The sequence below is a fragment of the Anas acuta genome, chromosome 21 (genome assembly GCF_963932015.1).
Source record: "Anas acuta chromosome 21, bAnaAcu1.1, whole genome shotgun sequence".
Taxonomy (NCBI): domain Eukaryota; kingdom Metazoa; phylum Chordata; class Aves; order Anseriformes; family Anatidae; genus Anas; species Anas acuta.
The window spans coordinates 7,754,880-7,770,859 of record NC_088999.1 but is presented as its reverse complement, the minus strand read 5'-3'; the positions used below and the strand labels follow the sequence as shown (position 1 = coordinate 7,770,859).

Below are 15,980 nucleotides of genomic sequence, written 5' to 3'. Positions count from 1 at the left end.
GCTCTTTCTTCCCTTTGTTTCCCCCCTGCCAGCCTGCAGCCTGAACCTCCCCAAACCACAGCGCCCGCCCCGCCAGGTGCTTCACCTCATCTTCGATTTTGTCCGCATCGGTGGTTGGGCGGTAGGCATCCTTGTTCGGATGGAGAGCAGCCACAAACTCGTAGTAATCGATGTAGCCGTCGCCGTCACGGTCAAAGATGTCGGCCACCGCCGTCATCTCCAGCTTCGTGGTGGGGAATTCTGGAAAGAGGAAGAAATGAGAAACGGGTGCGCAGACCTCACCCCTCAGAGCCGGGGACGTCAGGGCAAGGTGGTAGCCCGGTCCTTGGGCAGCAGCAGCCTCTTGTCACAATGAGGTGGCCGTTTTCTGAGCCCCTTTCAGGCAGCCGGGGACTTACTAGAGGCCAGGATGCCATCGATGAACTCCTGCCGGGTGATTTTCCCATCCTGGTCTTTGTCAATGCGCCGGAAGAAGTCCATGACGCGGGACTTCTTGTGGTTCATCCAGCGCATGTACTTCTTCCGCCAGACATCGAAGTCGAAGTTTGCAAACTCCTTCAACTGGAAGGAAACTCAGAGTCAGTGCAGGAAATCCCCGGAGGAAAGGCACCCAGCTCCACAGCACCCCCTGCACCAGCCTCCCGGGGACCGTGCCCGGGGCCCTGCTAACGCCCAGAGCCCGAGCTCCAGGAGGGCTGAGCCGGGGGAGCCCTGCTCAGGAGGGGCTGCTCGGACGGACCCCCCAGAACAGCACGACACAGAGCGCAGCCCACAGCACCACGCGGACCGGGCACCACGTCAGCACTGACATGGGATGGAGCATCCCCCACGGCCGTGTACGGACACAGACGCAGAGCCAGCTACGTGCACACAGACGCACACACACCCGCCTCGCCGCACTCCTCTGGGGCGTCTCCTTGCCCCCACTCTGCCTCGTGGGGGGAACACCCACGGCCATCACCCTTGTGGGTGCTTGTCTCCCCTCTCCCTGTCCCCGTTTCCCCTCTCCCTTCCCTGTAAGCAGCACAGAAAGCTTTCTTGCTCATCTCCCAGGAAAGACAGCGGCTGGGGAACATCCAGCAACACCCACAGCACCAGGCTGGGACAAGCCTCTCATCCTCCTCTTAAACTAACACCCCTTTTGAACCCCCCAAAAGGGCTCCCACAACCCCACCAGCTTGAGAGAGCTTACAGCAAGGTAATGCAACAATTCTGAACGCTTTTTTTTTTTTAAAAAAAAGACATTCCTGGAGTTAAAAGCAACAAAGGGAAAACATCAATACGCATAAACTGAACTGACCTACAGAAAAAGCAACGAAAAACAAAAACACTCACTTCTGGGCATAGCTGCTTTGTTAAGCGTAAATAAAAACAAAAATTACATTAGATGTTTGGAAAAGATATATACAGTAGCACTAATCAGTTAAACTAATTACTAGGAATAAAGCAGGCCTGGCTGCCATTACCTCGACAGATATCAACTCCAGGAGCACAAAGCAGTTCATTAATGTGCAGTTAATTAAAGACGGCAGTTTCCAGCCATAATGCTTTAGAACAGCTCCTTTTTTTTTTTTTTTTTTTTTTTTTCCTTTTTCTTTTTCTGCGAGGCCCAGGCCATTCAAGAGGCAGCACTAATTTCTAGCACCTCTGGTGCCAGGGTCCAGGCACCGCTCCCCACCCGGCCGTTACCTCCTCCAGCCGGTCCAGGGCATCGTTGAGCTTCCGCTGCCGCTCCAGCGCCAGCAGCCAGACCTGCTGCCAGCGGGCCGAGAGCTGGTTAATGCGGGGGTTCTTCGTTTCCGACTGGGAGATAATGGGCATGGCTGGGGGGGCAGCCTGGCTCAAAGATTTTCCTGGAAAAAGGGGAGAAAATGCATTGGTTGAGGTTGTACTGCTGGGTTCAGTGGGTCCCAGCGGTGGAGGACAAGCAGCAATGCAATGCAGTGTGTGTTTAGAACAGGAAGGCTCCCCCAGCCCTGCTGCTCTCCGAACGGCAGCGCCGGCTGGAGCCGTGTCCCCAGGCAGGACTGAGCACCCCAAGCCCTGCCAGCGCACCCTGGCACCAGGGGATTCACTGCAAACTCTGCCTTCCAGCACCAATGTATAGAAAACAAATCAATTGAATAATAAATCACAAAAGAAGTGCGGAAAGAACCCAGAGAGCAGTGACAGCGTGCGCTTCCCAGCACTGCTGAGACAACCGAGACGAGGGCAGGCTCAGCACCCCTGGCAGAGGTGGTTTTGCAATCGCCACCTGGATTCTCCCCTCCCGACAAGCTTCACTGCCTTCCTGGTGGCTGTCAGTGCAGGATGCCTCGGTAATTGATAATCAGAGCTAATTGGTTTCCTACGTATTCCACTTCCTCCCACCACAGCACACGCTGCCCTGCAGGGGTACGTACTGTTGCTGCGGGACTTGTCGATGAACGGCCCGTGGGGGGGCTCGGTGGCTTTCCTCTTGTAGGTCTTGGTGACCCGGTCCACATCCGGCTGTTTCCGCGTCATCTCCTCCATGAAGGACTGTCAAAACACAGAAGCAACAAAATGTGAGAGCGGCTTCGAGATGGTTTTGGCCTCCAGCCACTGTTGCTTTGGATTCTCCCTGGACATGCCGAGCCCACGGAGAACACGGTGCGTTGGGGGCTGTGGGCTCGCAGTCGGGCAATTGCACAGTTTGGACTCGAATCTGCAAACACCTGATTTCATCCCCTGGGCTGGCTTTGCTCCTAAGCGACAGCTTGGGATGTGCAAGATGCTATTTTAATAGGGACTTAAACAGAATTCAGTGCCTCCCCCACAGCACGGCAGGAATAAAACCCCGTTTGCCCTCTCCCAAGGGCCCGCGGTGCTCCCCATGGCACAGAAAAGCAAACTTGTTTCGGCACAGGGCTTACCTGGTGCTCAGTGATGAGGGCTTTGACCTGGTCGATGTTTTGAGGCATCACCTCCTGATCCCGCTGAATCAGGGTGGTCTCAGCCCACTGGATCCAGGCCAGGAGCTCTTCCAGAAGCTCTGCGTTCGCCACCAGCTCTGAGAGCGCAGACTCCAGCCTCTGCTGGTGCTGCTTGGCCCACGTGAGAACCTGGTGGGGGTGCCGAGAGGGCCATCAGCCCAGCAGGGGAAACCAGGGGGATGAAAAACAACAACAGGAGCATGCTCTGGGACCGGGCAGCAGCTCAGGGCCACGCTGCCCCAGATGCACCCTGGCTGGACACGAGCCCCCGGGGACTCACCTCCTCGAACCTGGCCTGGATGATGGTGATCCAGTGCTTGATGGTGGTGATGCAGTCGGGGTGGCAGGCGGCCAGGATGACCTCTCCCATCCCCACTGCTGCGTTCACGTCCACCCTCTTCTCCTCCACTTTCTTCATGAACTCCTGGGAGAGGGGCACGTGCGGGCCAGGTGTGAGGGGCTGGCACACGGCAGGGGCCACCCAGCCCTGCCAGCCCCCACCCTGCACCCATCTGCGAGCTCTGCATGGGAACATTTCTCACCAAAATTAGTAGCCCATATTATTTTCCTATCCAACTGGTGTCTTTTTTTTATTTTTATTTTTTATAAAGCCAATTTAATTTCCCTTCATCCCTTGAAACACAAAACACAGGAATTTTAGCAAGGCCCAAATGGATTATTTTGCAGTATTGCTGCTCATAAATTTTGCTCAGGTCTAAAAAGAGAAGGCAGAGAGCCACCCCATGCTCCTGGCTCCTGCCCTTGACCCCTGAGGGCAGCTCCACGCTGTGACCCAGAGCTCCCTGTCACCTTGTGAACGTCGATGAGGGACTGCAGCGCCTCAGCATCGTCAGGAAGCGCTCCCCGAAAGCGCAGGGACTGCTCTGCCTCCGAGAGCCACTCCAGCAGCATGTGCACGGCCGTCCTGAACTCCTCTGCCTGCGGACACAGAAGCACATGCATCAGCCCTCCTCGGGACATGTGCCGGGCAAGTCACAGTTGGGAGCGGGAGAGACAAGGGGCTAAAAGGGACTTAGAAACAAGAAAAAGAAAAGAGAAGAAGGACCTGTCTGTTGGCCTGGACCTGCCCAGCACCAGCACAGAGCTCTGCAGCTCTGGCCTGAACCCAGAGGCAGCGGTCATGCTCCTGGCCCTCTCCTTGGCACCAGCTGTGCCACAGAACTCGGTGTTTTTTTAAAAACAGCCCAGCTACCTGCGCTCTGGCCAATTTGGCACCTGGGTAGTTTATTCTGCAAATTGCCTACTTGACATAAAATCTACGTAAGAGCCTTCTGACCTTTCTTTCAGCTCAAGTCTATGTCTTTTTCTTGCACTGAACTTTAGCAAAACCAAGCCTGAACAGCCTCTGATCAGCAGCCTCTTCCCACCTGCCTGCTGCACACATCAGCAAGATCTTTCCGTCCTCCCTTTTCAAACAAGCCTTTATTGGCTCTTCATTGAGGAAAAGGTAAGGAACTGGTGCTGCTTTGCAGTTCTCACTGGTAGCAGCTACAGAACTGGGGTGTCCTGCTTAGCCAGGAAATTGGTTGCCTCTGCCTGGGCACAGGGGGAGGCGCCCAGCACATCTCCTCCAAGGGAGGTGTTTGTGTTGCAGCCCAGGACTCAACCCTGTGGCATGGGCAAAGCTCTCCAAACCCATTTCCACTGGTAACCTTTTGCTCACCTGCTTCAAGGCCTGTTCCAGGCGTGTTTGTTTCGACACAGACAGCTTGCACACCGTGTCCCAGCGGTTGCTCAGCTCTTGCAGCTGCACTTTCACCCAGGTGGTGTCATCCCGGCTGTTCTCGATAAGCTCCCGGCCGGAGCGCTTGAGCACCTGGACAGTCCCCGTGCGCTTCCCCAGCTCCTTCTGGAAGACCTGAAGGAAGAGAGGGCCAAAGCCAAATGGGTCAATCCCAGAGAGCTGTTTCACACAGGGTAAGACTGGGAGCCACATCTTGAATAGTTTGTGGCATGGGTTTTGCACCCACTGCCCAGCTAGGTGCGATGGCAGGCAGGCTGGGAGCTGGCTGGCACACGCAACACCTGAGCACGTTTCACCCTAAGTGCACACGTGCAGAGAACTCAGCACTGTCAAAGCTCTGAGAAGGGCAGGAGCCCACACTTGCCACCACTGCACCCTGCAGAGTGGCCGTGACCCAGAGCAGAAGGTTCAGGCTGCAGTGCAAGCAGCTGCTTTGAGCAGAAGCCCAAGCCCTGTCTGCAGATTTCATGTGTGACCTAATCCAAAACTGGGAGCACCAGCTTCTGAGACACGCTGGAGAGAACTGCCAAGACCAAAGTTTATAGCGACTATAAACTCAGCCACCTCTTCAAAACTGAATCCTCAACAGATCTATCTGGTAGTGTCTTGGAGGAACACAGCTCCAGGCCCTGAAAAACTTCCAGGAACAGAAAAGTTTCTTCCCACTTGTTCACCCTGTTTTTGCCCTCCTTGTCCAGCTCAATGCAGCGAGATGCAGCTCCATGGCGAGCCACCAGCTTTGGCTCCTCTGTTTGGCACTCAGGGAAGACGAGCTCTGCTCACATCCCCAAGAAGAACTGCAGGAGGAGCTCTCACCTTGTGAGCATCCATCAGGTTCATGACCAGGTCCAGGTCGCCGTGGACAGGCTGGTCTTCAGCCAGCTGGGGCTCCACCTTGTACAGCCAGTCCACCAAGGCCTGCAGCGCATCCATGAACTGGCCAGAGAACAAGAGGGCTTCTTCTAGCTTGTGCTGCCTGAAAAAAACAGATATCCCCGTGAGCTTTCATGAACATCTCCTTTTGTCATTGCCCAGTGAACTTCTCCACCCTCTGACCACCCCACAAAATCACCACGTGCTCTCGGTCCAACCTCCCTTCTGCTGCTCCCCGCTTTGCCAGCCCCTGGCAAACAAGACCTGCTGGTACGACCCCGGGGCTGGATTTACCTTTCCACAGATTTGCCGCACACCGTGTCCCATTTATCCCGGACTTCTCCCAGTAAATTGTCCAGCTTTTGAGTGTCATCCGGAAGCAAGGCTTTTTCTTTGAGTGCTCTGCCTGTCCTGATGGTGGTGTCGTAGACAGGCTGCTTTCCACCAAGTGTTTTCTGGAACTCCTGGGAATGGGGAGAGAAAACAAAACTGCTTCAGAAAGGCTGACCTCGCAAAGAAGACACATGGCTCTGGCGTGGATCCCTGGCTGTACGTTTTCCACTGCAGCATTAAGCATGGCCATGCCTCTCCTGTTCTGAGAGCAGAGACATTGCCCCGCTCCCTCCTGACAAATTGCCCTCCCACCCCATGGCCAGCGCCAGTCTTGCACCATCAGAGCTTTACCTTGTGTTTGGAGAGCTGGAGCTTGATTTTGTCAGGATCATTGGAAATCTCCAGCTCGGAATCCAGGTGATTCTCTGCATCCTCCAACCAATCAATCAGTTTCTTCCAAGCTTCGTGGAACTGCAAAGAAACAGAAACAAGTTTGAAACTTCACACTGAAGCTGCCTCCAGTCCCGTTCCGGTCTCGGGACCTCCTGCCCCCAGGGCTGGCCGTGCCTCGGGGTCTGTCGCACCCTCCCCGTGTTCCTCACCTGCTTGGCTCGCTTCCTGGCGTCATCGAGAGCCCGGCCCCGCTCCACTGAGCGCTGCACGACCTTCTCCCAGCGGGACTGGACGCTCACCAGCAGATTCTTGATCAATACCACGTCCTGCTTTTGACTGAGGAACTTCAGCTGGTTCCCAGTTTGGTCCAGCTCGATGATGCGATCCCGATGAGCGTTCACTTCGTTGGCAAACACCTGCAAACAGCAAAGACGTGCTCCTATCTGTAAGGAGCCCCGGACGTGCCCACAAGCACCGTGTGCTTGGGTGGGGGTTCAGGTCCCACAGTTGCTCCCACCGCCCCGTGAAGCCGTCCTGCGCACCTTGTGCTCATCGATCTGGGCCAGCACGGCGCTGAGGATGAGGCTGGGCGGGGGCACGATGTTCAGGCTCTGCTCAGCCAGCGTCAGCCAGTTGATGAAGTCCTGCAGGGAGTTCTGGAAGTCCGTGGCCAGGGCAAGAGCCTCCTCCAGCTTCGCCTGCAGCAGTGGGGAAGGAGGGGGGGAAAAAACCAACACTGAGGGCGAGAGCTCCCGATCTGTGGTTTCCCAGACAAGGGCAGGCTTTGTGTCCCTGCTGAAACGCGCCTCTAATGGGAACCTTGTCAACTCGGCCAGGAAACACGACTTGTTTACCAAGGCGAGGAGGTTTCAATGAAAGCCGCCGCTTCAGAATTGGTTTCTTTCAAAACCCACGGGCAAGAGTCGCACGTGAAAGGGGAGACAACTCCATTATCGACACACAAGCAGCTGCGTCGCCCTCAGCTTCCCGAGAAAGGGATCACCATGGGAAGAGCTCTCAGTAAATGGGAGGTGGATGACATTTCGATGGCAACAGCTGCAGCACCACAAATTTATTCTGGGCTGAGGCCACCGCGTCCCTTGTTTTATCTCATCACCGGCCAAAACACTAGAATGGAGGCAGCTCAGAGGAGGATTTGGCCTGCTGTCTCACGCAGAGGACCAACAAAGTGTGTCTTTCAGAGCTGCAGGAGGTTTCTTACCACCCCTCCTCGAAACTAATCCAAATGCAATTTTACTCTCATTTTCTGTGTGATTTAACCAAATTTTACAACTATGTAAAAATAAATACTAGCTCAGCTCTCAGGCAGCACCATTTGGATGACAAATTCAACCTGTGCAACCCAAGAGAGGTTATTAAAAAAAAAAACCACAACCCTCCTCTCCAGCCTTATCTGTCTCCTTGCACTCTCGGGGTAGAGCAGAGCAGCAGGCAGGGGGCACCTGCTGTTGGTCCAACTTGTGGGGTAAGGACAGACGGCGTCTCTACAAACAATACCTTTCTCTCCTCCATCTTGGTGCTGACCAGACACCACTTCTGCTCCAGCAGCGCTACGCTCTGCTCCGTCTTGGAGCCGGAGCCCGAGTCGTCGCGGTTCAGCAGCATCAGTCGCCCCTTGGCCAGCAGCTGGCTGTACACATCCTCCTGCGCTTTCAGCTGGCCGTACAGCTCCTGCAAGCGAGGCAGCACCGAAGCGTTAGACAAAGCAGGAGCTCAGAAAGGGGCTGCAGCTCGCTGCAACTCAAGGTGATGAGAAAATTAAGTTCTGGGCAGGCAGCACAGCGACAGCAGCGTGCCACTTTGAGCAGAGGATGGTGCTTAAAGCACTGTGATGCTTGTCCAGGCATCAAGTGCGAATTTATCTGTAAGAGAGCAGAGAAGCTCTCATCTCCTTTCCCATCAGACACATAAAGGAGAAGTTTTGATGCTGATATTTAACAGACAAAAGCTTGTGGAATTGAAAGCTGAAAATCTGCCCCAAGAAATTACCATGTGGGCATTGAGCTGTTCCCGGGCAGTTTCTGGCAGACCTCCCGTGGGCTTCGATGCAGACAATTGGCTCTCCATTCTCGTTAGCCACAGGAGGAAGTCTTCAATCTCACCATGGAAACCCTGGGCCTGTTCGGGAACATATAATCGGCCACCATCAGATGACATCAGCCACCATTGATCATGCGCCAGGGTTAACGCAGTGCTGGCTTCAAAACCAGATAAAGAGGCAGCGCTGGACTGAACAGCGCATTAAGAGGGATGCACAAGGTACCCCCTTAACCATGTCAGTCTGGCAAATACACAAAACACAGTTGGTTTTGCAAACAAAAAGCTGCCTGCTTCTAAATCTCACTGTGAAGCTTGCACATCTCTGTCCCTGAGCACTGCACTGCTCCAGGACAGTTAGATGGAAAGCACGGCACTGAAAGCCCAGGGTCTCCAGCCCCTCTCCCCTTTGCTCCAGAAGCAGCTCCCTCTGTGCAGGCCAGTACCCGCCGTGTGCCCTGACCTGCTGGAGGGTGGACTGCAGCTGCTGCTCCCTCTCCTCTGTCTTCTGCAGCACCGACTCCCAGCACGCGTTCAGCTTCTCCAGGCGGTTCCGCAGGCTGCTGGCATCGTCCCCTGCGCTGGACTCCAGGAGCTCATTGCCTGCTTTGTTCACTGTCTCCACGGTTGCTTGGTGGGCCAAGACATCGTTCTTCAGCACCTACATGAGACACGTTGGGCAAATGTTGGACATCTCTGTAAACACCCCGTTAATTCCAGCGTGCTCTTGTGGACTTGAACCAAACCAACTCAAACCCTTCATGAGAGAAAATTGTGTAATAGGAATGGATCAAAAAGTGACACAGAGTGAGACTACTCACATGGTGCTTTGCAAGTTCAACCTCGATGACTTTTGGGTCTCCATTGATGGGCTTCTGCGCATCGAGCAACTCCTCGGTGTGGGTCAGCCACGCCATCAGCTCTGCTAATGCGTGCTGGAACTGCCCAAGTGCCAGAAGAGCAGCTTCTAGCTTGTGCTGGGCAACGACAGGGAAGGAAAAGGAAAGTTTAAGTCAGGAGGAAGGGGAGCATCCGAGTGAATTTCAACCCCGCACTGGCAAGAGTCCAGATCTCCTCTGTACCTGTCTGTGAGCAATCTTCTCGCCCAAATTCTCCCAGAGATGTTTCAGCTCTGTCAGTGGCTCCTTTATGATGTCTCTGTCTGTCTCATCTGTAGCTTTTTTTAGCATCAGTTCACCTTGGTGATTAAGCTTTTCCATCTCAATCTGCTGCTGGTAAACCTCCATTTTAAACTCCTGCCAAAACAAGCAGGACAAAAACCAGAACGAAATGAATCATTCGAGCGAGAGCTCTGCGATGTAAAGCAAGCACCAGAGAAGCGGCCCGGCTCCACCCGCGTACCTTCATCTCGTTCATTTGCTCCTTGACTGTGTTGAGGTCAGTGCCGACAGGAGACATGTTGCAGAGTTTAATCACGGCATTATCCAGCCAGTCAAACATGGCCTGAAAGGAGAGCAGACACCGTCAGCAAAGGGAAAGGCAAACAACGCTCTGCCACAGCCAGTTGGGAAAAAGGGGCAGGTGCCCCCATCACCAGGCAGCCACCAGACTTTTTCCCTTGTGGGGCAAACTTTCCCTGCTTGCCCTATAAGAAAGTGTTGGCAGCCAGGCTCATCCTGCTCTGCTGTGCAGAAGCAAAGGCAGGCTTGGGAAGCCAAATGCAGTCAAACATTTGCTATTCCTTGGAGCTGGCTGGAAAGCTCGGGGTCTAACAGAGGCTGTCAGCAGTCACGCAGGAGACATTTTCCTGCCTTGCTTTACTGCAAAGCCTAGCACAGCTTCAGGGAGAGGATGCACAGTGATGTTCCCACGTCTACCCACCACACATAAACAGCCCTGTCTCTTACTTGAAGAGTATCTTGGTACTGCACAGCCGACTGCATGGCTTCTTCGAGCTTTTCAAGCCTTTCCTTCCAAGTTTTGTTTAGATTTTCCCACGCATTGTTCATCTGCAGAACACAAGATTGCCCACAGAATTTGTTAGGCTCCTCCACTTGAGCTCTTGCTTGCTCCTACCTGATTTTATCTGAATGAGGGACTGCTGCTTTTCCTACCTCATCAATGCTCTTTTTCACTTCTGGTTTCTCAGTTTCGCCACAGGCAAAAATTAAGTCAGTTCCAAGGAGTCGGATGAACTCCAGCTCTTCATGCAAGCCATCCGTTTCCTCCTTAATAGTCTGCAAACAACATAATGGTGAAAGGAAAATGTTTATTATTAAATGCTCCTCCAAAAATTCCCCATAAATAGGAGGGCTAAAGCGTAGAGAGTCCTTTCTGTGCTGGATGTGTCCTGCATCCTGGCCAACAGCCCACGGCCAGACCCCAGGGCTGCATTACGAAGCAAGCAGCTGGGTGCCCTGCTCACCAGCACTGCCACCACCAACCTTCCTGCTCCCACCTCTGGCCAGATGGCAGCGCAGCTGTTTGCAGGGTTTGGGGGAACTAAAAGAAGGAATTCTGTATTTAGCTTGACGTGAGCCTGAACTGCCTCTCTGGAGATGTTTACAAGAGATGTACTGTTTACAGGAATGTTTTGTCAATACAGGAATTAGTTTTTGAGACTCAAAAGTTGCAAACCAAAGTCAGAGTGGTTATAAAACAAAAATAGAAAGGACAAACTTAGCAAAGAGCAACATGTAACGTAACACGCCATCTCCCCAAGGTCCAAGCCCAGTCAATATGCAAGCACCTGAAGTGGATTTCACCATTTACTTGAAACAACCACACAACAACACACAAATCCAAGCCCATCCAGCTTTACACTTATCTCCACTCTAACCAAAATCTAAATATACACTTCCCACGCTAGACAGCACTGAAATGCCTTCTACACAGACTGGGAGCAGAACCGTGCAAGCTTCCACATCACTCAAACATGTGGGCACACAACTCTGACCGCATGCTCAATAAGCTTCCTAAAACAGTAGCAAAAAAAAGTGATTTAAGCATTATTTCCTCGTCTGGAACAGGGGGTGGTGGAGGTGGGAAGGTAAATGTAAAATACACTTATGTTTTTTCCCTGCAGTTCCAAATTACAACAGAAACGTTTCATAATCTGACTGACTGCCTACAAACGTGCTCTACAGACACGTTTGGCCATGCTCGTATTTAAGACCTATCCCAATCTATCTCACAAGGTGCGTGCAAACAAGCTCCAGACAGAGGAACAGTCCCACGGTCCTCACCTCTGCTGCTTCCACCTGCTGCTTGATGATGGACGGGTCAATGCCTGGGCTCTCCAGGTCATGAACGATGTCCTGGGTGTCTTTGATGGTAGTCAGGAGGGCTGCCATGTCGTACCAGAACTTCTCTGCAAGCTCCAGGACATCAAGGAACTTCATCTCGCGTTCCTCTGCCCGGGCTTTGATATCTTCCCAGAAGAAGACCATCTGATCCAACTTATCCTGGATTACTGACAGCAGGAAAGAAAACAGTCAGTCAAGGAGAAGACTGTTCTATCTTGCCCCAAGGTAACTTTTTTACAACTCAAAAGCACTTTATAAAAACTTTTCACTTAGAAATAGCCAACAGAATATTCAAATGGGAATTAAAGGCGGATGGGGCTGTCAGAGCATTAACTCTGAGAGCTGCTCAGGGACAGGAGAAACCCTGGCTTGCAGAAATTCAGCCTTTATTTATGTGCAGGCAAGCTCAGGACAAATTTGCCCACATACTCTCCTCCAATGAACCTCTGTTCAGGCCACCTCTAGCGTGAAGTCTGTGCTCACCCAGTTCATGAGCTGGCTGTTGAGCTGCCAACAAAGGTGCCAATTAGTGCCAATTGTGTTGGCAGCTCTTTTTGTGCTGGGGATGTTCCTTCCCTCCATTAGGAGCTGAATCAACACCAACAAATCGTTTCATTGGGGACCACCAACAGTTGCCACAAGAGACCAGCTCACGGTGATGGCTCAGCTCAGCTGAGCTGAAACCTCAGCCTGAGCAGTCACAAACAGAGAGGAGAAACAATTCTCCTCCGGCTGATACCACCCCGAGATACCTTTGGCTGCCAGGTCCTTGTCTGTTCCCTGCGATCTGCCGATCAGCTCCTCCCCGCGGCGTTTCAGAGCCTCGAAGGAGGGCTGCAGCTTCTCCAGCTCCACGGTGGCGTTTTTGTTCTCGCTGATGCACTCCCGGATCTTGTCGACCTCGGCAGGAATGAGGGGCGGCATGCGCAGGCGGGTGGAGAGGGTCTCCAGCGTCTCCAGCATCGGCTCGATCTTGTCGTGGAACTGGGGAGGAGCAAGGTCATTTGGGCAGGTGAGATGAGATTAAACAGCTCTGCACCGCTCCCTGCCTGCGCACCAGCCCTCAGCGCTGCGCCCAGCGGCCTCTCGGAGAGGACAAACATTGCCAGCAACAGCAATTACACCTGCAGCCTCCTGTTCGTGCTGCCTCGGCTCTGATTTGCTGCACACAGCCCCGGGCTGCACCAACCCCAAGGAATCCAACCCTAAGTCACCAAACACACTCACAGCACAGGCAACTGTGAGCCAAACACGGCAGCGCTTTGTCATGATGCTCGACCTCGTAGTATTCACGTTTTGACTGCTGCCCCGCTGCTGGCAGATGGGCAGCGTGACACAAAAACCAAATCCCATTTGTTTTATCATCTGCGCAGAGACGCTGCTGGAAGAGCGCCTGTGTTTGGTGCTGGAGGAAACCTCCGCTTGGTGCAACGAGAGCAGGAAAACCGCCCTGGCACGGTCAGGGGGAGATGGGGGAAGGCTGCATGCGCACAGGGAGGAGCAGAGTGAGCTGCCAAGGAATGGGGGCTTCAACAAAAGCAAAATCAGAAAGCCAAGAGGGTCTAGCACAGTTTGCTATTTTTTTTTTTTGAATATACATATGGCTTTATGTTTCTTTTTAATGAAGAAAAGTCAACTTTGGCCTGAAAGACACCGGGTCGTCTCTGCTGGTGAGAACAAGGGTAGCCCTGCTGCACCAGGCTGCCAGCCCTGGTGCTCCTTATGCCCCCCCCAGGATACCAGCATTGGCTTTTGCCCAGTCCCAGCTAACAGCAGAGACGAGATGGGATCTTGGTGCAAAGTTGATGATGGGCACACGGCCTTAGCCAACAAGCAGGAGCAAATGGGAAGTTCAGCTAGAGCAGAAAGCTCTGTGCACCAGTGCAAACCGCTTCAAAAGCAAAACCTCTGCTTTGCACGAAGCATTGCCAGTGGAAGCTGGCCACGGCTGAAACCAGGCAGCAACGCAACAAAAGCCATCTCAGAAACGTGACTTTGTTTTCCCTCAGAGTTAGTTCTTAAGCAAGTTCAGCTGAGCTGTGCATGAACCAGAAATAAAAGCCTGGGTGTAAAACAGAATCGTTTCAGCCCAAGGAAGGAGTGTAAATGAACGTCTACCATGGTGGGGCTTACCTCTGTAATCTGCAATGGTGGGGCGTAGTCAACACAACAATGAAATGGGACCACGTGGGGAAGACAGGAACAGGCAGCAACACACACAGATAACACATTCCACAATGTGAGTGAGAGATGAGACGGGAGGGATGTGTGGGGGGGAAAAACTTGGAGTTAATACAAGTGCAAACCAAGAGAAGTGATTAAACAATACAGGAATAAAATAAAATTAAAAAAAAAAGACACCCAGACATGACAAAAACCAACTGCACTACAGTAACACTGGGTGAGATGAAACAAAACTAAGAACCACGAACCCTGAACCTGTGTGGCAGAAACTCTTTACCCCTTTATGACCTTTAGCACCTCCAATCTCTGCCCTTCCTTTCATATCTCTGATCCTGCAGCCACCAATCCGTCTCCTCTCGAGATGCCTGGACCCTGGCGATGGCAATTAGCTCTCCCATACAAACCATCCTGCGGCTGTTCACACACTGCAGTGCTTTGCTTATCAGAAATGAAACTTATCTCTCCGAGCTCTTTAAGGAGGCCCTCTGGGCCCACCCAACCTTGGGTGGATGCCAACACAGCCCCTTTGAATGAGCATCATTATGAAGGTTGTAAAAATTTATTGCTCTATTTACCATGTCAAGATTCAAGCTCCTTCTCCCCTCCTTTCTGCGGTCAGTGCTGAGCGGGGGCCCTGCCCAGCAGTCAGCTGAAAACTACCCTGAAGGTGTCTGCCTATGTTGTGCCCTATAAAGGGTTTTACAACCCTAGCATAGGAATAAAACCGCATTTCAAAGCACGTGGCTTCCCCAGGGGACTGCAATAAACGCTCAGCAGACTTGGCTGCTTGGCACCCCAGAAGCGTACCTGAGTGGACTGCGAGACAGCTTCATCGAGCGCAAGAGCCCGCTGACACACCTCCTCCTTGATTTTGGCATACATGGCCTCTGCTGTTGAGTACTTTTTCTGCACCATCTCTCCTTCCTCAGGGTTGAGGTCCTTGAGCTGTGGTCCGATTTTCAGCAGCTTGTCAATGTGAGGCTTATGTTCAGCAATAGACTCTCTCAGTTGCTAGGGAATAAGATGAGCGGGGGGAAGACAATTGTTCAGAAGTCTACCGAGAGCTGCTGTCTATTTATTTCACACAACACTCCAAGAACCACGATTGCATCTGGTAGTGCACGCACACCACGGATTTCTTGACCCAGCATGTGCCGAACATGTGGGGCTCGGCTCTTGCCATGGTGTGCACCGGTGGCACGCCGCCCCGCTCCCGCTGCCCCAGGCAGCTCTGTCTGCTGACCCTCCCTGAGGTCCCCAGGGGGATGACAACAAAAACTTCCTTTGCATCTCTCTACCCTAAAAGTACAATGCTCTTCTCCCTGCTGCAAGTCAGGCATGAGATGCAGAGACAACCAGGCTCCCCTGGGTTTCATCTGGATTTTAGTAAGAATTGATTCAACTTATCTAGCGATTCTCAAGTGGCATGACCAAGGCACCCTTGTGTTACATAGGTAGGATCCCCAGAAAGAAAAGAATAGGGAAAAAATAAAAATAAAAATCAGAAAAATGGCCCACTCTGGCCCCGTAAGTGCTGCACCTGCATTCAAGCCCGAAGTGCTGACCCAGCAAGAGCTGGCGCAGGAGCTGCGGGCTCAGCCACCGCCTTACCCTCATGTCCTCCTGCTGCTGCTTGAGCTGCTCGTGGTCGATGGCTGGAGGGGGCAGCTGCGAGATCAGGGCCTGCGTTTCCTCGATCCAAGGGTTCAGCTCCTCGTAGGTCTCCCAAAACTGGTTCACCAGGACCTGCGCACGCTCCAGGCGAGCGTAGCGCTCTGAGTTGAGCTGGCTCACGGCTTCATACTGCTGCACCAGGGACTCTGTTTTCTCCTGAAAGGAATGGGAAGAGAGTTAGCGATGGATGTGGAAGGGCACAGGAACGCTGCCAGCTGCATGCTGTGAGCTGGAAGAGCAGGAGGTGCGCTCGGTGGCGTCGATCCACGTGCACAAGCTGTAATTCCAATTAAAGCAGCCTGAGAAATCTCACTATTCTCCTTCCCCAAACACTGCAATAAAAATACTGCAATAAAAGAGGCTAATAAATATAAAGAGATCTCTGTTAAGTGTCACTGGTGGGAATTCCTGAAGATGGAGTAATTTTAAACTGCTTCAGACTGTGCAAGAGCCGAGTGCTCGCCTCTCCCCCCGCCCCGT

General features: G+C 52.9%; 1 protein-coding gene across 20 annotated transcripts in view; it reads right to left on the bottom strand.

The window, feature by feature from the left end:
• MACF1 (microtubule actin crosslinking factor 1) overlaps positions 1-15,980 on the bottom strand; it is a 134,974-nt gene that overhangs the window by 8,674 nt on the left and 110,320 nt on the right. For all 20 annotated transcript variants that reach the window (XM_068657731.1, XM_068657733.1, XM_068657743.1 and 17 more), the window contains 25 exons: positions 15,438-15,656; positions 14,634-14,837; positions 12,395-12,626; positions 11,583-11,809; positions 10,452-10,574; positions 10,245-10,346; positions 9,739-9,840; positions 9,459-9,632; positions 9,198-9,353; positions 8,840-9,037; positions 8,329-8,457; positions 7,837-8,010; positions 6,861-7,016; positions 6,528-6,734; positions 6,277-6,396; positions 5,887-6,056; positions 5,536-5,695; positions 4,639-4,833; positions 3,765-3,893; positions 3,235-3,378; positions 2,895-3,083; positions 2,403-2,520; positions 1,690-1,853; positions 399-561; positions 86-240 (listed from right to left, as the gene is read on the bottom strand). In XM_068657731.1, coding sequence (XP_068513832.1) covers positions 86-240; positions 399-561; positions 1,690-1,853; positions 2,403-2,520; positions 2,895-3,083; positions 3,235-3,378; positions 3,765-3,893; positions 4,639-4,833; positions 5,536-5,695; positions 5,887-6,056; positions 6,277-6,396; positions 6,528-6,734; positions 6,861-7,016; positions 7,837-8,010; positions 8,329-8,457; positions 8,840-9,037; positions 9,198-9,353; positions 9,459-9,632; positions 9,739-9,840; positions 10,245-10,346; positions 10,452-10,574; positions 11,583-11,809; positions 12,395-12,626; positions 14,634-14,837; positions 15,438-15,656 — 4,110 coding nt within the window. The remainder of the gene's footprint in view (positions 1-85; positions 241-398; positions 562-1,689; positions 1,854-2,402; positions 2,521-2,894; positions 3,084-3,234; positions 3,379-3,764; positions 3,894-4,638; positions 4,834-5,535; positions 5,696-5,886; positions 6,057-6,276; positions 6,397-6,527; positions 6,735-6,860; positions 7,017-7,836; positions 8,011-8,328; positions 8,458-8,839; positions 9,038-9,197; positions 9,354-9,458; positions 9,633-9,738; positions 9,841-10,244; positions 10,347-10,451; positions 10,575-11,582; positions 11,810-12,394; positions 12,627-14,633; positions 14,838-15,437; positions 15,657-15,980) is intronic.